This window comes from Tachysurus fulvidraco, chromosome 1 (assembly GCF_022655615.1).
Source record: "Tachysurus fulvidraco isolate hzauxx_2018 chromosome 1, HZAU_PFXX_2.0, whole genome shotgun sequence".
Classification (NCBI taxonomy): Eukaryota; Metazoa; Chordata; class Actinopteri; order Siluriformes; family Bagridae; genus Tachysurus; species Tachysurus fulvidraco.
This window is the reverse complement of record NC_062518.1, coordinates 30,044,956-30,066,323: the sequence shown is the minus strand read 5'-3', so window position 1 is coordinate 30,066,323 and position 21,368 is coordinate 30,044,956. Positions and strand designations below refer to the sequence as shown.

At 37.2% G+C, this 21,368-nt stretch overlaps 1 protein-coding gene and 2 long non-coding RNA genes across 4 annotated transcripts in view; 1 reads left to right on the top strand and 2 right to left on the bottom strand.

Annotated features, from left to right (window-relative positions):
- The window catches only part of LOC113657357 (B-cell scaffold protein with ankyrin repeats), a 34,648-nt gene extending 16,890 nt beyond the window's left edge, over nucleotides 1-17,758 (top strand). For both annotated transcript variants that reach the window (XM_027169080.2, XM_047801788.1), the window contains exons 8-16: nucleotides 9,628-9,679; nucleotides 9,798-10,037; nucleotides 13,421-13,483; nucleotides 13,657-13,832; nucleotides 15,833-15,896; nucleotides 16,398-16,427; nucleotides 16,826-16,905; nucleotides 17,064-17,099; nucleotides 17,523-17,758. In XM_027169080.2, the coding sequence (XP_027024881.1) occupies nucleotides 9,628-9,679; nucleotides 9,798-10,037; nucleotides 13,421-13,483; nucleotides 13,657-13,832; nucleotides 15,833-15,896; nucleotides 16,398-16,427; nucleotides 16,826-16,905; nucleotides 17,064-17,096 (738 nt within the window). In that variant the 3' untranslated portion in view covers nucleotides 17,097-17,099; nucleotides 17,523-17,758. The remainder of the gene's footprint in view (nucleotides 1-9,627; nucleotides 9,680-9,797; nucleotides 10,038-13,420; nucleotides 13,484-13,656; nucleotides 13,833-15,832; nucleotides 15,897-16,397; nucleotides 16,428-16,825; nucleotides 16,906-17,063; nucleotides 17,100-17,522) is intronic.
- Nucleotides 12,616-13,722, bottom strand: LOC125139190. Its single transcript, XR_007138303.1, has 2 exons — nucleotides 13,588-13,722; nucleotides 12,616-13,474 (listed from the first exon to the last, which is right to left on the bottom strand). It is a non-coding gene; the product is annotated as an uncharacterized LOC125139190 (long non-coding RNA).
- On the bottom strand, nucleotides 13,872-20,211 carry LOC113657358. The gene is made up of 3 exons (XR_007138252.1): nucleotides 19,578-20,211; nucleotides 17,830-17,900; nucleotides 13,872-17,595 (listed from the first exon to the last, which is right to left on the bottom strand). It is a non-coding gene; the product is annotated as an uncharacterized LOC113657358 (long non-coding RNA).
- Nucleotides 20,212-21,368: the final 1,157 nt, after the last annotated feature.

The window sequence follows — 21,368 nt, the reverse complement described above, 5'->3', positions numbered from 1 at the left end:
CGGGCATATGTGCATTACCACCCCCTCAACCTCCCCCATTCTCTTGTTTTGCTGCTCTTCTGGGATAGGTTTTTACTAGATTTTGGAGTGTGACTGTGGGGATTTGTGATCATTCAGCCATAAGAGCATTCTGAGGTCTGAAGTGTAGTCAGTGTTCCAGTTCATACAAAATGTGTTCAGTGGCATTGAGGTCAGGGCTTTGTGCAGGATACTTGAATTCTCCCACTCCAGCCTTGACAAGCTACAGTATGTCTTCATGGGGCTTATTTTGTGCATATGTGCATTGTCATGCTAAAATACATACAGTATCTTAATCGAAACCAGCTTTATTGCCAAATACTACGAGAGTTTTATGCAAGAAATATGACCTGTATAATAGTGCAGTATAATATTGTCTAAAAAGTAAACCAGAGCAAACATTGAATTACAAATTCTACATTCAGTGCAGATGGAAACATTAACTGAACACTTGCTGTATGTTTGGGTCTCTTAGTTCCAGTGATGTACTGAAAACTAGTCCTTTAATTATCATTCTAACCAAGCAGATAACAGATGTGTTTCTTCTTGGTTAATCCTGTTTCTTGCTATAGCAGCGGCATAAACTAGAGCACTTAAATACAGAGGACTCATTATGCTTTCTTGACATTCTATGAATAGCATTATGTTTCAGTCCTCGATCAAAACAAATATATATTATGTATATAATCATCATCAAACCACATGCAATTAAACCTGAAATCCTCCACTCCAGCTAAACCTTGGTCTGCCCCTGGCCTTTACCCGTCTAATTAACTCGATATGCTTCACAAACAACAATGCAAAAGCTTATGAAATGCTCCTGCTTCAGTTGTGTGTCATTAATTTGCTACATTATCATCTCCTGACCTCCTACTTTCCTTACTAGCTTTCTTTGTTGGCATTATGTCACAATGTCTAGTTATGTCCAGTTTTGGCCAACATGTGTTCTGTTATAATTAGGTTCATGGAGTTGTTCAGTTAATTGGCAGAGACACAGAACAGCACTTATCATTTTTTCTGCACTTATCTTTTTTAGCTGTACTGGAACCCACACCATGTTAGTGCTACAAAAGAGAAATTAGACTGTTAAAATTATTCACTTACACTTATACTGTATGTTTACATGAGGTTCAGTGGGTTTTAATTGTGACACCTGAGCTCATGAGAATTCCACATGAATGAGGGAGATGATGATGGATTTTTACTAGGATGTTTAAGAACGTACGGATGAATGCAAACCTCGTCTTGATCCATTACATCTTTTCTTGCAACTTTTATCATATCTGGTTGGTTTATTAACTGGATTACAAAGGGGAAAAAAGAAAGCCTCTAATTATCTCATTCTTCATTTACACATCACACCACTGTTGCTTGGCTTATTTCCAGTTGCAAGGTTTATATTAATACTCTCCTTCGAATACATTATCGTTTCTATAACAACAGAGGCTTGTATGCTAATCATCAATACGGTAAAGTTTCTGTGACGGAATTAACTCTTCAACACAACTATGCACTGGTTAAACTGATTTTGAAATAAATAAATAATTTTAAAAAACAGTGTTATATAAAAACTTAACAAAAAATTGTGTGAATGCTGTATTGGGAAAATTAACTCAGTTTTGCATCATACCACTTATGCCAGTGAGGATTAATTCCTTACAAATTATATGGGCCATAACAGAAGTACAACTTTTGTACAACAATTCATATCCCAACTGCAATTGGTCATTGCTCCAGTTATCATATCTCCTGCTCACAACTGTGTGTTCGTCAAAACGTCTGATCAGTAAATCATTCGTTAAAAAAATCCTCTGTATATTGCCACATCAGTGTGATACAGTACAGTGCCCTTGAGCTCTGTTGTTATGCCCTTGTGCAACACACTTTATCCTACATTGCACCAGGGGCACAACCACTTTCAGCCTTTTCTCTAGCTACTGGAGCATCTAAATGTGACTGTGTTGCCTGGATAAAAAACCTTCTCCAGTCAATCACACAAATAATATAAGGGCCATTCTCAAGAGTTTACTTGTGCTGAAATAAACACCGTTCTTTGTTCTCGTGATAACATATTACGCAAATCATGACATCCACTTAAAAGGTCAGCGTGGCTTAATGGTGTAATTCTATTGTGAGCAGGTTACATTTGGTCTCAGCTCTTATTTCAGCTTACACACATAATCATGTCAGCTCTCTTCCTTTGAAGATGACATTTCAAATGACAAAATGTATGTACTGTAGCTGTTAAAACAATTAAAGTGCTTTGTTGTGGAACAGTTTGTTATTTTTATTTTTAAGTACAGGTTTGAGATACTGACTTGCTTCGTAGGCTGGCTGATCATTCGATTTGTTAGAGCATGTTGTGAATGGCAGAGCACAAGTGGCAGCACTGGCGGATGCATGGTGTGATCAATCACTGGGTTTATAAATAGATTAACTCAGGCAATGGGAGTTACTTTACCCAGCCAAATTGCAATCCACAGGCACCCTCGTGCCAGTGGAAGAGCTCTAAACAGCTCCTTGGCAATAGCAGCTTGGAGTCTGATGAAACTAGGTGCAACCGTAATCAAGCATGGTAGCCATTCTGCACCTCTGACAGTATGCAGCCCTTCGTGTGATTGTGGCTACCACACATCGTCACTTATTTGAAACTGATCTGCATTAAATTTGGACATTGGAAACCCTTCAACATCCTGTTTGTCCAGTTTAAGAGTCATGAAGGTGCATGCTTTACGTATTGATGATGATGATGATGACCTTTCTTTAGTACATAGCACTTTATCTCTCTTCCGAGCTATTATTCAGAATTTTAATATAGCTATTACTCTTTGCATTTAATCTGCATTTATGTCAGTCAGCTGTTCATGATTCATACCTTCATCCGAAGCCCAAAACAAATAAGATGTAAAGTTGGTTGTAAAGCCTCCCAGGTCTTAACTTTGAGAGCCTGTTTCTCCTCTTTAAATCATTTTGATCCTCGTCAGTCTTCTGGCCGACAGAAGTCTGTAACCACAGCAACGTTGACTCACAATGTGCAGTACAAAGCCTGAATTCTGGACGAGAGCAGATTAAGTGTTGAGCCCAGAGATCGTTTTCTTCTTTTTTCCAATGCAGTTTCCCTCCTGGGTGGCTACTATGTTCACTTGTTATTTATTCCCTGGTGAAAATTTCAGTGCTTTTTCCCCTCTGTATTGTGCTGAAATTCTGAAATTATATGTTCTAGATCACTGAATAGGTCAAACAACATGAATAAATACTAAGGTCATTTTCATACTTAAGGTATTTTTTTCTCTAGATCCAGAGCATTTTGTCCAGAGGTCTACTTTTGTAAAGACTGACAGCTGTTTTTGAGTGTTGTTATGGCCAGCAGAGGAAATGGACTGGATATATGAAACAGGACTTAAGAAGCAGAAGCAGAGCAGAAGTAGCTCACTTATATGGTGTGAGTGCTTGCTCTGAGTGACCATCATGTAAAATGCACATCTTAAGGCAGCCTACATGGCTAAATGTCTTCTTATAATGAAAGCTCATTTGCAGCATGATGACGTCTTCTATCTTGAAGTACTGTGCTTTACTTGAGTGCGTCTAACAAAGGAAACCTATAATAAGCCAGTGAAACCTTGTTACTTGGTGCCTTCCATAGATTTTAATACAACTCTATAACATATAAATCACAATTAAGTGCAAGAAAAAAAAATGCATAAATGTGGTGATTTTTTAACAAAAATCATGTTCAATTTTCAAATGGACTATCATGCCACATTTGAATTTTTATGTAAGTCCGCAAACATGAATGCACATAAGTGATGCATGGAAAAAATCCCAAATTAGGAAAGAAATCTTCCATATAAAAGCACACCTATAATTTAAAGGCCTGCCCCTAAACAAGCCCAGAATTCATCAGGGGTGTGGGATAAACCGGCATCAGTATGTATCACAGATTTTTTTCTCCAATGGACATCATATAGTCTAAGGAGGTAATAGGATTACAGTATAATATGACACTTTCTGGGCTGATGATATGTAAGAAAATCACAGCTGACTCCTAACATAATGAGTTAGCTATGTGTTAATGTGATAATCATTACATTGTACCACCAGATTTATGTGTATTACTCTTGCATTTAAGTATGATTTATGTACTAAACAGAGTTTTATAAAAAACCTCTGGCAATGGCACAACACCATATGGACTAGCTAATTGAGCAGAATTATGTGTCATTTTCTGATTCTTCTGAAATTAAAGTGGGAATGATTTTGACGTTTGAAACTTTAACCAATCAACAAACACTTCAAAGCTTAAAAGATAACGAATCAATGACAATCAATTACTGAATAATGAGACAAGCTGGCAAAAAGAAACTATTTAAATAGAAAATTACATTACGCAATTTTAATAATTACACCTCAAGTTTCATGAATTCGGGGTGTTTGGCATCCGGTTGGCCCAGAAAGCATCATGTTCAGGGTCACCATAATGGATCATCGCAACCCTCCCACTTTTATCCGGGCTTGGGAGCAGCACTGAGAGTTAATCCCTCAGTGGCTGGGTTAGTTCCCTGTCAAGGAATCAATCCCAGGCCACAGTAATGACCACCAAGGGTTAGCATATGCCTGTTAGAAGCTGCCATGAATAGTTTATGTAGATGTTATGTAGCCTAAAAAGCAATTTACACAGAAATTTGCACATTCTTTACCAAATATATTTTGCACGCACTATTTTGTATTTGCATGCACTATAAAATTATATCAGGATGTAGCGTTAGGGTCAAGCTGTACCTGCTCCAGTATCCAGTGATTATGAGATCAGGTTCCTGTCTGTGTGTGATGTTTTGCATGTTCTTATCTAGTTCGTATTCTCTGGTATCTTCCCACCTCCCAAAAACATGCCAGTAAATACAGGTAAAGCAACGGATTAGTGTCCCATTCAGAGTGTAAATCTGGATCTGCTGTGACCAGTAGATGACTGAATAAATGATTTCAAACAATTACAGTATATCCTAATATGACACAATACACAATGCTGTGCAGAAATATTGACACCCCATTGAACTTTCACATACTGTAGTTAGTGTAGTTTAACTTGAATATTATGTAATATGTCTATACAAAATAGCCTGGAATAGTGTGGGAGGAAAAAAAAAATCAATATTGGTTTCAAAATTATTTCTGCATAAGAAATATAAAAGTTGTGATTGCATAAGTATTCACCCCTGTTGCTGTAAACCCACTAAATTAGCTCTGGTGCCATTAGAAATCACATATTTACTTGAATGGAGTCAACCTGTGTGCAATTAAATCATCATGTGGGCTCAGAATAAACACGTGTGAATACTTATACAAGGCACTGTGTATCAATAGAAGTGATGGACTGGATCCCTGAGAAAAGAACAAAATAAACTATTCAGTGATTGGACCGCTCTCACTGAGGAGAATAGAAGTAGGATATACTGTGTGCAGCTTTCATCGGGCATGAGGTATTACCAGACAGTGTTGAGGAAAGTGATTATAAAGTTGGGTTCGTAAATATTTTGTTATTAAGAAGTGTTGTCTTAGATGTGTACCACAGAAAACAGGAGTTTAACTGAAATGAAATAATGTAATGTATATGAGCTCAGAGTGCATTTCCAGCTTTAATTCGTTGTAGTGTAGTAGGAATTCATTCGTTGTAGTGTAGGAATTAACTGCACTATTTATATATATTGCTAGACCATTGCAACATGATCATTTTAAATACTTTTTTAATACTTGGTGTTAAATCCTGCTGCCATCGCTAGCTGCTGGGTTTCATTCCTGCTGAGGATCTGTGTAGTCTTTTCCTCAGCTCCTACTTTATTCTGAGGTGTTTTCAGCAAATGAAATTAATGCTCACGGATTCAGATGAGGTGATTAACATGGCCAGAGCATTCCATACTTCTTTGCCTTTAAAAGTTGAAGGATGCTTTCGATGGTCACTGTCCAGTTGCAGTGTGAATCTATAGAGATAATATAAACCTAGAAACATTCATTCTGCTGCTTTACACAGTAGTCAAATTATAATTAAATACAAACTTCTTGTATGCTGAGCAGCCATCCAATATGAGGTGGAAGGCTTTAGATATCGGCCATTTACCATTCTATTGTCATTTCATCATTCTGGTATGAGTTGATCTTTGTCTTTGATCTGTTCAGCTGATGTCTCCCTTTTGTAGAAGTTTTTGGCAAATCCTATGTGGGTTTTCCTGTTTTTGAGGCTTTGACTCTGATCAAGATTTCCCTTGATTGTCGACTATGGCAGGCAAAGAATTCTTCTTTCACACACCATTGTTTTCTTCTGTGGTCTTGCTTTTGGACTCACCAGTGTGTTCTTTCATTTTAAGTATAGTCGATAGTCGATTTTTCCACAACTAATATTTTTGTGTTCTTAAATTGGGTTTATTTGGATTTACCAGCCTATTGATGGCTTGCTTCAGTGCCAGTGAAAGCACTTTGAACTGATTTTATTCAGGAACAGATTCAATTCTAAAGAAAAGAGAACGGTTTCTGACAAAATCATACACTAATGTTTGGTTAAATATGTATCTGCAATATCTCCATTTAAAAGTAACCTGGGCAGCATTGACATGACGTGACATACGGCTAAGTACGGTGACCCATACTCAGAATTCGTTCTCTGCATTTGACCCATCCAAAGTGCACACACACAGCAGTGAACACACACACACCGTGAACACACACACGGAGCAGTGGGCAGCCATTTATGCTGTGGCGCCCGGGGAGCAGTTGGGGGGTTTGGTGCCTTGCTCAAGGGCACCTCAGTTGTGGCCGGCCCGAGACTCGAACCCACAACCTTTGGGTTACGAATCAGACTCTCTAACCATTAGGCCACAACTGCACATTGTTGAAATTGATTAGTTTAAACAAACAACAACAACAACAACAACAACAACAACAACAACAACAACAACAACAACAACAACAACAACAAAACCCTGATACAAATGTAGTACAGATGTAACAGTGTAAACAAGACTTCATGCGCAATGATGCATGTTTGACATGCTTACTAAAACCGTTGTAGCAGATGCATCAACACTGAACCATTTGTCAAGCTCTTTCACAACAGGGCTAGTAAAAATGTCCACAGAGTAGGAATTCATCAACGCAACCCGGGTGTGGCTTGCTTGAAATTTGCTTGAAATTTGAATGTTACCATCTGACATGTTGAAGTGGAACACTGAGCTCTTTCAGCTAGCGTATGGTATGCAAATGCAGCCGGAACTAACAGCTCATTCCGAGTAGACGCTTCTTTGTGATATAAAGTACTGTACCATTGTTCCCAAGACTGTGTCATTAATCATGCACTCAATACATGAACTCTCAATGAACTATCATAATGCATTTGTGAGCTGTATTGTCTTTTTTTTCCCATGCTAATAAATAGCAGTTCATATTAAACATCAAAATGCAATCGCTCAGTGGTGAACTTATCTATATGCTGTGAAACACAGTGGCAGAGAAATGACATTTGTTCCACTTCATTTGATCTCTCATGAAATCCACACACTTGATAACTGGTTTCCAAAATATTTTATAGCCTATAGATGCTCAAATGTGGCTCAGCCAGTGTCCTATTGTTTTATTATAGCAGAAGGACAACAGGCAATGTTAAAACAAGTAGGAGGAACAAATATTATTATATGACAGTGTGTAGTGTGTTTTTTTTTTATTCTGATGTCAGAAATACTCTGCACTCCTCCAGAAAGTGTTTGCATTTGTTAAGGAAAAGCAGGGTCATGTTTGTGTATTAGTGTGTTAATTTAATACCGTATGAGAAATATTCCCTCTTAAAATTTTACTATTTCATTTAAGCACATAATTAGCATTAGTTTGTATTTAATGGGAAAATCACGGATATATAATAATATGTAATTTAACCCTGATTTAAACAAAAAATAAATAGCCAAAGAAACAACATAAAGCAAGTGACATATCTACAGGTATATCAGATATAAATGCTGATATTTAACACACACATACAGTAGCCGCAATTATTTTTCAGAAGTAACTCTTAGGGATTTTCATATAATCAAATCATAAATAAATATAAACTATAAATAGAATTCATAGTGGTTAAGGGATGAAAATGTGGTCATCATGAAATGAATTGTCCTTAAATGTCCTCTTGTTCTTACCCAGTTCTTAAACATCTGTCATTCTGTTGATACATCATTGTTTTGTTTTGTTTTTTTCCATGAGAGAAAAATACTTCAATTATTCATTAGGGAGGCACTTGTGGAAAACCTGTTGTTCCACTCATGCCTGACATCAAAGTCGCCATCGTTCACATCTCTCTCGACTTGTGATGCGTAATTAGCTTGTCTTGTATATCTGTTAATCCTCGCTTTCTACTCTAATGAATATATTCATATCACAGAATGCTAATGTGCATTATCAATACTAAAGGGGAAGAGTGTGGGCTATTATTCAGAGTGAATGGAGGAGGTTGCTAAGGAACAGAGCGCAGAGAATGGGAGATGCAGGCTGAAACATGCGCCGTGCTAAAGTACGTACTTTCAATGGTCCCCACTCATCAATTCACCACACACTTTTTTTTCTGTTTTCGAGACGAATGAATTTTCTAGCTGTGGTCACTGTGTGTATGAGTGGTATGAATAGTCTCATTGTTCATCTCTCACTGTGTTGAACAACCGACACATAATCTGCTTTGAGGCAAATTGAGTTGTCTGCTGTTTCCACAGTGACTGGGGCCTTGCTTTGCACATTACTGGTGTGCTTCACGAATTGATTCAGCGAGGTTGGCAAAACTGACAGGACCTCGAGATACAGGGGGAAAAAAAAGAGCCTTGCATAATACTCACACTTCATGTTAAATATCTCTCCTTTAATCGCAGTATTCAGTATAAAAGCAGTTGTAAAGCTTGGCGGGTATAGAATCAAATCTTTGGCTAAGAATTATGCCTAAATTACAGGTTTGAAGAGCTTGAATTACATGTTTGAATGGACTACGTTTGCAAGCTGTGATTGATGAATTAGACACTTTCAGCTCTGTTCCAGAGCACATCGCTGGCAGACGTGGTTTTATCTTTCTTTATTAAAATGACAGATTTCTCTCATTTCTTGCTTATTTTTAAATCTTTATCAGATATCTTAAGCCGATGGATGTAAAAATGTCAGAATTGATAAAGTTGCAGTGTGCATTAATACATTTTTGCCACTGTAAAAAAGAAAGAAAAAAAAGCATGTCCTTGCAGTTATAACAGTGAAACTGCTAGTTGTGGGATTGATTTCCACCTCCACCCTGTGTGTGCATGTTCATCAGTGCTTATGGTTTATTCTGCACTTTATACATGCACTGCATGCTGACTGAGTGGGTGTGTGAATGTACCATGGGGTTTCCCCCTGCCTTGTGTCCCGAGCCCCATTGATAGACCCCCAGGTTCTCTGTGATCTTGTGTAGGATTAAGTGGTCGAAAAAATAAATAAATAAATGAATAGAAATACATCAATCATCAACCCCCAAATGTGTACCAGAATTGCTATAAAGACATTGCAAATATTTCTGTGTTTCAGGGTTGATATTTAAGCTAACTGACTGTGTTTTTATAGGCAAAGAGCAGTGATGATGACCCGAGTGTGTACGAAATGATGGGCAGTACTGGTAAGTCACGACACACTGAAATAACTGCTTACTTTTGTACAATAAAGTTCACTGTACTATAAAGCATGCAGAAATTATTGCACTGTTTTATTCAACGAGTGCTGTTTCGACCCTGCAGCGAATCTGCGGGTTGCTGACAGCCGTGATCAGCCTCACACAGGGGGAGCCGGAGATGCTAATGCGCAGGTGGAGAATGATGACGATGACGATCCTTATACGCTTGAAGTGAATGATGAAGAATATGACACTTTCTTGAACTCCAGCTCCTCAACGGTGATGACCAACCGCCCTCCTGCACCTGCTCCTCGACCCAAAAGTCTCCCGAGCAAGGAGGATAACATGCCTTACATTGCTCAGGGTACAAATATCACAATAATCAGTTAAACCTACAGTTTGCTGTGTTCTTATTTTAAAGGGATCGTTCATGCATCAGCTGATTGAAGGAGACTCATACTTCATCAAAAAAAAAAAAAACATACTAGGGTTCTTAAAGATATTATTGGCCATAAAAATCTGGCTACGTGGTGCTTGTACTTTTTTTTTTAAGGACAACCCACTCCTCGCTCAGTAAAGCAGGTTCTGCTGCTCTATTAGGCAGGCAAATCAGTAATGGTTATAAATAAATAATGTTTTTTTTTCTTTCCCGTCTGTGCTACCATAAACCGACGACAAAGGAAAGCGTGGCACAAATTTGCATCGTTCATCACAGGCAGCAAGTTCTTAAATGTTCAATTTCAGCTGCATTAATAATTCAACAAGTTGAAGGTGCCAACTGACTTGTATTGTTAGAGCTTAATAAATCATTTAGACTCTCCTGATCTGTAGCCTGTAAGCCAGAGAGAGAAAGAAACAGAGAGAGAGAGAGAGAGAGAGAGAGAGAGAGAGAGAGAGAGAGAGAGAGAGAGAGAGAGAGAGAGAGAGAGAGAGAGAGAGGGGTTGAGCCTCATATTGCTTTATCATGAGAACAAGACCCTTGCTTGAACTGTGCAACAAAACTCTCCTCTGAATTGCTCAGGTGTAATGGAGAGGAATAAAACTTCACTATTTTATAGAGGCATTCTCGCATAGGATGGTTTTCAATCTAAAGTCCTGCTGTTAAGATGAAACACTGGGTAACAGGAAATGAAAGTAATGAGTCATTTATTGTTTTTAACAGTTGATAGTACTGGAGAGTGGCTCAGTGTGTACAAAAGTGTATCAGTTATTCGGCTCGTGCAGTGAGATACGTTGCACCGATATCAGATGCTGTTTTGAAGAAACAGATGGTAGCAAGCGTGTGTTTCATGAGCTGTTTTGTGAAAACCTCATTTTTCATATATTAATACAGAAGGGAGAATGAAAACATGAGCAATGCCATGGCTGTTTTTCAACAAATCTCTCTCTCTCTCTCTCTCTCTCTCTCTCTCTCTCTCTCTCTCTCTCTCTCTCTCTCCATCATGCTCTCGTGCTCATTTTTCCAGTTTCTCTATGAAACGTTTCTTTCCTTTCATCGGAGATGAAAAGATTATCATCTCTTTTTACCCTTTTTTATTGAGCCATCCAGAAATGAGCTGCGAGTTAGGCTCGGCTAGAACGATTGCTTTTCTATTGACACAGTTCAACCCCGCGTCATTGTGTTCACACGGAATGACGGAGGGAAATGAAACTATTCATTACACACGAATGATGGACGGAGACAATTTCGACTTGGGTGGATATTTCTGAAATCCATCTTTACCATCAGACAACTGTTTCTGGCTCCATCAGAAACAACATAACAGAAAGAGCTGTTTTGCAATTCAACTAACCAGACTGCTTTTTTATTTGTTCTTATTTTAAGAAAAATGTAAGCTCATACAGCTCATAGCACAAAGCAGACTGCTCCATTTGGTGAGCATTTAATGAACAAAAAGTCTTGGAGGGTGTTACTGCTACTGTTTTATGGTCAGATTTCTCCTGCATATGCTCTGTATTAGGTTCTAGTCCAGCGTGATGCTGAGCTCAGAACAGCATTATTGTGAGGATAAATGATATAAGGCAATGAGTAAAACAAAGTGTGTGTGTGTGTGTGTGTGTGTGTGTGTGTGTGTGTGTGTGTGTGTGTGTGTGTGTGTGTGTGTGTGTGTGTGTGTGTGTGTGTGTGTGTGTGTGTGAGCTTCTCCACTGGGTCCAATACGTATGTGTTATGATGAATTACTCTTCATCAGACAATGTAAAGCGATGTACTTGCATTAATTTAGTGCACAAGTTGATCCCAGGAGAATAGCTTTTATCCTGTTTAATAAGACCTTGTTGTGTTGATCAGCAAATCTTCCTCAGGCTTTAAGGACGGTGCCAATATGACCAGAGTGTTATTAGCACCGCAGGACTTCGGTAAGAGAATAGACCAGTTGCTGAATATAAAAACACACCAACTCGTGTTCACTCCCAAAGACACAGAGAGAAAGAAGGAGAGTCAGGCTACTACTTCATGCATCTGCAACCAATCAGAACAGCTCAAAGGGGCCAAGTAGAGCCGACATCATGCATTACTCGTTTTCCACCTCTAACATCCCACAACATGAAATGGGGAGGTTTAGAGTATGGGGATATTGTAAGGGGGGAAAAGAAAAGAAAGACTTTTCCATCCACTTCAGCATTACGCTCTCTCTCGCCCACACACTGTTCGGATTTCTAGACCCATTCAGTGTTTATAGAGTTGAACGGGGAGGAACCAGATCTCATCTGAACCACTCGTGTTTCGATTCCTGCTATTGTTAAAGTTATAAAGCTGCTGCATTACTTTCTCTGACAAAAGGGTACTAAAGTGTTTCTTCCTTGCTACTGGCAAGGTACCCTCGAGGGCACATCTGTAGTGTGTAAAGGAACCACACTACTTCTCTACTTTTAGCATGGACCTTTAAAATATTACTTGAAATGTGAAATTAATGTAAAAGAGCTCCATTCACAATACAAGATCATTTAACAATTCGAATTTTATTTGTCACATAACATACATGAATTATAAAATAGAATATTATAGAATAACAATATCCCAATTAATAAAAATACGCTAAGTGTAGAATTTCGAAACAAATGTAAACTAAGGGTAAAATGAACTATACAGATGCTAAAGGGAAGAACATGGATGTAAAATGATAAAACTGTATATATGAATGTTGATGAGTGGTAGAACAGTATGACTATTGACTAAAGCTACAAAAGTCAGATCATGCCAGGACAAAGAAAAATATGGTGTAGTATTTACACAGGTAATCTGGTCATGATTGCAGTTCAGGACGCATTAATAAATCGTTAATGTATCCTCACACTGTGCCTTCGACTCACAAAATGGTAGAAGAGAATTCATCACAGGAGACTGTGTGGCATTGAGATAACCGAGCACACCATCATCCTTTCATTTAAAGCCTTTACAAACAATCAATAGTATCACCAAGTGTATCTTTCACTTTAATTCAATTTTCCTTCTTTCGTTGATCTCATCGAGTCTCATCTGTTTTTATCTGCTGTTTCAGCAAGAGGCTCCTTCCAGTCTACTTAGGTTATACTTATGATGATACTCATCCCAATCAGAGTGTGTTATTTTTTGTAATACTAATTATGCCTAGTAATAAGTCAGTTTCATTTCTCTTGTGCAAACAGCATCTTTTTTGTTATGTGATGCCACCTAGTGGATCAGTAGCATTCTTACTGTTGAACACAGTCTCACACTGACAAAACTAGCCTGGTGATTATTGCTTCTTGTCTTTGATTTCATTTCAGTGTTCCAGAAGAAAATGCCCCAGGGAGACTCTGAAACCCTCTACTCTTTTTCTGCTAAGCAAAGTAAAATACGAATACATTATACATACATATAGATTAAATACTGAAAAAACTCACATCTAACCATTACACTTTTTAATACAAAGCATCCTCTCACTTTTTCTTACCTTTGCATGTGTCACAGCGTAACTGCTTTCTCTTTAACTCTGTTGTGTAATGGTAACTGTTGGGTGCAGCCAGAGGTCAAGACTCATGCACATATGACACCTTTATGCCGGGTCCAGCGCCAGGACTGGATGAGCTCATTAAACTGCAGGAGCAGGTGAAGAAAGGATCACTCAGCGTGGACGAGGCCCTGGAGAGATTCAGTGACTGGCAGAGGGTTCAGAGAGGATTAGATGGCATCCAACAGGTGACTAGCCATATTATATACTTAGATAGATAGATAGATAGATAGATAGATAGATAGATAGATAGATAGATAGATAGATAGATAGATAGATAGATAGATAGATAGATAGATAGATAGATAGATAGATAATAAGTGCAACTTATATAAGAATTATGATCGAATTATTTCATTATCAATTATTAATGCATTGTATCATAAAGTAAAAAAAGATGGACTATAAGATGCTTGTAAATATATACAGTGATCTGGGAAAATGTTAAAGTTGAAATTAAATTCTACGAAGCATGTTTCGGTTCAGAAAAACCTGAACTATCCAGGCATGAATAATTGATCCACTTATCTTACAAATGGTTGAGGGGAACCTGGAGTCCCAGGAGATTTGGGGTACAAGGCAGGGGGTGGGATGCCAATCCATAGCATACTCACATCTCACTGCAGATTAAAGATTTAAAGATGGCAATCAGCCTACAATATATGTCTTTTGATTAGCGGAGGAAACCGATGTTTGGTTTAACATCTAAACCACTGTGCCTTACAGTTCTCTTCATGAATATTATTTTAGGAAGTTTTTCCAGGCCGCCATCTTTAAAGCATAAGCAACAATAGTTAATAAAAGGTGTCAGTTGTATATAATAAACAATGAAACCGACAACGAGTTCCACTTAACTGACGGCCAAATATGGGCCCAAAAGCAGTTGGTGACTTATTAATTTACTTAGTAAAATTTCTCCATTTAAGCTCCATTTAACTATCAACACTAAAATCCCTCTGACCTTTCAGTGTTTATAATGAAGTATATTTATATATCTGTACTGCATTATTGTACATTCTTCTTTTCTAATCACTGGGCTTTACCAGACCAGACTGATATCAGTATCACTTATATTATTGTCAGCAGATAATATCCAGATGGGATGCTTCCAGTAGGGACCTTGAGTGTCTGCAGACATAAAATAAACAGAAAGTGAGAACAGATCAACATTACATTCACCAGAATTCATAGTGTAGTGCAGGACCAGTAAAACATAGCCCTAGTGCTATGGCCATATTAGGAGCCCATACAATATACAACATAAACATTCCACATTTCAGCAGTAAATCAAGCAACTAGGGAAGGTTTACAAAGAAGACAAAATGAACACACTTCACATGCTGAACCAGTGCCATAGCATAGTACTTGACTGTAATGTGTTAAGCAAAGAGACTCATCCATTTCTGTTATTTTTCCTGCCACTCTGTTCACTATGTACTGTTCACTTCTTCTGCAGCCAACAGTCAACACGTCCGTTCTTTGAAACATTGTTTGTTTTTTTTGGTTGAGACTTCAATACAGTTCACATTATTCTTTCTCACTCATTCTTTCTTGTGATTCATTCATCACTAAATGAAATTTGAAATTTCCCATTGATCTGATCCCATAAGCAAAGGTCTGGACACAAGCCATCTCTTGAACAGTTTGCCAGAGACGAGATTTTGTTAGTACAGAGTATAGAGACAGTAGGCAGCTACATGAGCATAAACCGATTGAATCAATTTATCAAATAAACCCTAATGCCCAGCACTACATTCAGTATCACTGTACACTGTAACTGCACAAACACAAGCAACTATCATAAAATGCTGTAACCTGTAATCACATTGCAGTTCTGCTCCACCCTGAACATACCGTTACATCTTTTCTACCTATTCTAATTGTATAGAACTGTACATTCATTTCTTACCCTAGTTTACATCTGTTTATGTATATTATCTGTAAATACACTGTATATTTCTGGGTTACTCTTGCACATACAATGGACATAATGCACACATTTGCACAATATATGTAATATCATCTATCTATCTATCTATCTATCTATCTATCTATCTATCTATCTATCTATCTATCTATCTATCTATCTATCTATCTATCTATCTATCTATCTAGCTGTGCTCTAACTGATGACCTCCAAATTATGGTGACTATAACAAAGCTCTATATAAATTCCTTTGTGTTGTAGGAAAAACTTCGGCAGTTGCGTGCAAGCATCATGAATAACAGAGAGGATGATGACAGTGTCTACGGTCAGTACGTAGAATTAAAAAATATAATCCTGGGTTTTAAACTTCAGGTACCTGTACTGTACCTGTGGCGTAAATGATTAATTTGAACTTTTTTATTCAGTCTTATATGAAGGTCTAGTAGTAAAACCCTTGTCGTTAGAGTGTGAATGCTGCGGGTATGAATTCATGACCTTATTCATACAGTAAGTCAGTCTTGTGTAAACTTTTTATGTTCCTTCTTCAGTACAAGGAAACTTTCTGAGGTAATAGTAATGCTGGAATATTCCTAAACATGTGGTTAGAAAGCATGTGAAGTATTCAGGTTATATACAGTAGCATTATTACGCTAGATACACATTTCCTTAAGGTTTTATTTTAACACCCAGAAGTGGTGCTGAGTGATAAGGATTAAAAAAGCATCAAAAGACAATTGTTGCTTGAGTTCATTTAATAATGAAGAGTGGACCGACCATGAACAGTCATGATGTAGGCAAGTTAACTAGTTTCTTCTTTATCCAACAGATAAAATCAACATCGTTCATCACACGCCAGGTAAGTGCCTCACTACTGCTTTACATCTGAGACCTGAGAACATTTCCTTAGGAGATTATGGTTATTATTTTATCTCTTGATAACAAGCCTCCTTCATAAGGTATCTGTCTCTCGCAGGAGCGTTTAACAAGCACAAGATCACACACACAAGGCCACAATCTTTATGTAGTGTGAGGAGGTTGAGTAAGAAGAAAGTAGTTCACACAATTTCAAGCACACTCTTTGAGGTGCCATTTGTCAGTGCATGTCAATGTAATCTTTTTTAATAGCGGTGTGGTTTTAGGAGCATAAATTTTAATGAGTGGTACAACAACGGTTCATCAGCACACAAGTACACAAGTGTGTAGGTTTAGTGGATCGTTTACTGTCAGACTAATACATATTTTCACTCTGGTCAGCTGCAACTACAAAAGAACGCCGAAGAGGAAGTCAGCAATCAGAGAGGGATTTCTACAGCAAACCAGTCAAAGGACAGAATGTGAGTTTTGGGATGAAACGGTTTCATCTACCTTTCATTAATCACCACACAGATGTAACTTGGCTATTGTCCATATTGCAATTGTTGTGCAAAATGCTCTCCTGATTAATATGTCCAAGAATCAAAATAACTCATGTCCATGTTTTTTTTTTTCTTAGTCAAATTTCTTTCGGAAAGCAGACAAGAGATAAAAAGTAAGTATGAACACTTTACTTTGCAAAGCTGTGTTTAGAAGATTTTTTAAATAAAGATGAAAAAGAAAGAAAGCAAATAATTAGAAAAATAAAACAAATAATCTTCTTTGATACCTTTCCATGTTGCTGTACAAATATTTACATTTAACCTGCATCTTATAATCCTGATATTAATATCCTAATAATACTATTATAATTATTATTGGCACCATAATTAGCACAAAATATAAATACAGAGTTAAATCTTTAAAGTTGCAACTTACATTCTAGTGGGACAAATAGTGTACAACTGAAAGTACCACCCCAGAGACAAGGATCCTTACCAGTCTTCTTGCACTCAGAGTAACAAGCAAGATAGATGATATACATACATACATACCTTTAGTGGATTAAGATATATATTGTTTATACATTTTGTTTCAGATATATGAATACAGTTTCAGGCTGTTCAACAGGAGGCACACCGGCAGCATCCAATCTGGAACTGTGATATTATCTGAAAGGAAAAACACACACACACAATTTTCATCTCAGGCATTGAGACTCCAATATTTCTAGGAATATTCTCTTTTCATCTACTGTTTTACTATTTAAAGATAAGCATTATGTAACAACATTAGAATCCAGGAAATTAGAAATAAAAGTTATTATTATTATTATTATTATTATTATTATTATTATTATTATTATTATTATTATTATTATTATTATTATTATTTTATAACCACACCTTGTCAGATGCACCTCCAAGTTCCTTCCTATATAAAGTCTCCACAAGGGGGTGCTATCTCACCAGACATGCTGATCACACAAAAAAAAGGCCTGTCGTTATTATTTCACATCCTTTGATAGACAAACAAGGTTCTTGCATGTCCCTTTCCCACCAGCAGACTCTTCAAGTGCCCTATGGATCACTAACTGCATGAGAGGACACAAGCAAACGTCTCAGAAAGAAAAAAATACGATGGCGCACAAGTGAGGTCTTGCCTGTTATGGTGGTGTCAAGGGATTTGGGAGAGCTAAAGTGGCTCTGCGATGCACGGTATGCTGCTAACTTGCTCTGCCTGCCAAACCCAAGCAGCTGGACACGTTTGCATGATCAGTCATGCTCTTTGTGAATAATATGTATTAAAGCCCCCACACTCGTGCCGTGTTTGGAAGCAGCAGTTTTGCCTTTGGAGATGATCCGGCTCCAGCAGCCCCAGTGGCATTTGAGGAGTGGATTTTGCCCGTCACCTGCTGCTCTGGGAAGGAGCCGAGCTTCATGATCCTAGGCTGGAGGCGGCTTCGCTTTCCTTCTTCACCTTTATTGTATATTCTACAGCTTCATGAGAGGGAACAGGCTGTATCACAATCCTCCTTGTACATGGTTCCAGATCTAAGGGCATTTCCAATATGACAGTTGTTTCTTGCCAAAATCAGCACACTCGATGTATGTTAGTGAAATGAGCCTAATTAATGAAACTGCTTGTCCATTAGCCTGCTATGGAAAGATGCCACAGGAGTTTTTACTTTTTCTCAAGCTGGGACGGAGTTGATAAACCCTTCATGAAAGATTAAGGCTTCCCTGAAGTATAGAGCTTTATCTGTGACAGAGCAGAGGGCAGGATTAGAATGCAGATGCATCAACAATGCTGTCATAAAACCGCAAACTGATAAAGATCCAGTGCAGCTGAGGCTCGTACTCAGCACCAAGCCGTTATTTCTGCTCATCTCTCCATGTGACATTTAAAAAAACATTAAATTCCTTCCAGAAGCCTGCTGGAAATCTACTGTTTTGAATGGACACAAAAAGGGATAAAAAGGCAAAAATGAGTATTTGGATTGGGTTTTGGTAAATGTCCAGCAATACGCAAGTGCATACACACACACACCTATAACATCATCATCATCATCATCATCATCATAGTCGTCGTCATCATCCTCCGGATTAAGAACCAGAAATTATGCACAGCTGTTCCTCTTTCTGCACTCTGATAAAAATCAGGCAATTTCACAGTCAGTGGCATTCTTTCATCCCCTAATCCCTTGGCATGTGTACAGTATACGTGACCCTCCTCAGGAACAGGGCCGAGGCCACAGGACCTCAGATCTAGCACAGGAGCTTCTCATTCAAAGAAAGCAGGTTACAACAAATAAATAAATAAATAAATAAATAAATAAATAAATAAATAAATAAATAAATTCATACAGCAACAAAGTGTGAGATGACAATTTCACATAGTCATTTTAATCACGGAAACTGATTTGGAATTTGACATTTCATTTTCTGAGCAGTTACTCTGTCCATCACCATAACATCACTCAACTACAGCTTTCCAAAAGATGAAAAGTCATGAGCCTGCCTTGCCTCGATATATGCCAATATCTTTAGCTGTTTCAATTGCTTCATTCAATCTTTTCATTAACATCACAATAAACTACAATAGAAAAATATTCACATGTAAAGAAAATTATAACTATTTTCATTCTCCTTACCAATGTGGGGAAAACAGGCTGCTCAACACAGTCCATGTGTCTTCTATTATACATGTAACTCATCACTGACAAGATTTAAAAGTAAAAATGCAACCTGAGATATAAGTGTAGATCGCTATACTAATATCATCAAAATTCTAGAGATGTTTATTTGAACCAGGCTTAGCGCAGAAATTGACTCAAATTAACCAGAAGAGCAAACTACTTACATTATAGATGCTATGCATCTCTAGGGTTTTGAAAACATCTTGATTAGTAAGTTGTTAATGGTGTGGGATCTCAGTTGTGAGTATCTGTAGTGCAGATGACGAGGGCTGGAGTGATTGTTAATCAGTGCATATAAGAGCCAGGTGTTAGCTTGGGTAGTGGCATGATAGATGCCAGGATCCTTCTTCTAATGCTTGTCTGTGTCCTTTAGTAATGCTGACTGGCTCACTGTGCTGTTCTTCTGGTACAGCAATGCAGTATTTGAGGATAAAATCGAATAAGCTGTAATTTGAGTTCAAATACAAGTAGATCTGGTTATTGCGTCATCTTAAACAGTCTGGTCTAATGAACAAAAACATTCTTTATTTTAATTTGCAGAAAGAAAAAATAATAATAATAAATTTCCATTATTTGTGGCCAGATTATTAACCGAAAATTCTAAAAACACTTAGATCAGCCTCATCATGTCATATCCCTCATAAGCCTGTATCCTTAAGCCTATATAAATAACTAAATGATATAAATAATAAATAAATGTGTCATTGTTATATGTTTCCAAAACAATAATTTTTTTCCTTTTTTTCATTTAAACCAAAAATCTGACTTTTTAGATGACCTGCATTCAAGATAATTCACACACGCATCCCTATTACTATTTAGAAGATTATTCCTCAACATGTTGAAAATGCTTGGATTTATAACAAATCTTATACTGAAAATTACATTAAATGCTTGATATTTTCTGATTATTATTTTATTATTTTTATAACATCTCATAATATGATCATTTTATAATGACTGAGTGATAGATGATATTTTTGCAAATTCTTCCACAAGTCTGTAAATGTCTTTCTCTTGACTGTGTGCGCAGTGATAAAGGCATTTTTATTTTTTAGCTTCAAAGACTTTATAACTAACTATTTAATTTAAACAAGCTTACTTTACATAATTAACATTTGAAAAAGTCCACAAATTCTTGCATTACTTGTCAGTAGTACTTGCCACTGGCAAAGATGTGACATCTACTGTTTTTAAAAATTATACTAGTCATCTTACATTTTTCTGTCTAAGCATTTCCTTAAACATTATTCGGGATACAAGCCAAAGATTATATATAATCTACATTAAAGAAAATGAATTCTACTTAAAATAAAACCGATCATTAAAAAGACATTAGAAAACTATGAAATTAAGGAACTAGAGTCCTTCCTACTCTTAATATTAATCACTTTCTATGAGAGTTTTTTCCAACAAATTCCAACCCAAGGTTCAGTTCCACGTACAGTAATATAGATTTATTTGTCTATCACTGTTAATAATAGATATTATCACAAAGCAGATTCACAGAAGTCTGTAAGCAGGTTTTCTTCACTGATTAGTGAGATTATAAATTATAAACTAATCACAAAAGTAAAACCATTTAAAAATGTCCAAAATAAGAAAATCTGATAATCCATCCATCTAAATGTGATTTTAGAGCAGCAGAAAACTGAATAACAATTGAGGCTTGTCTCTCTCTGCCTCTGCGTGGTATGTAAGCCTGCTGTGTGCATGCAACTACCCCTAGGAATGTACTTCTTAATC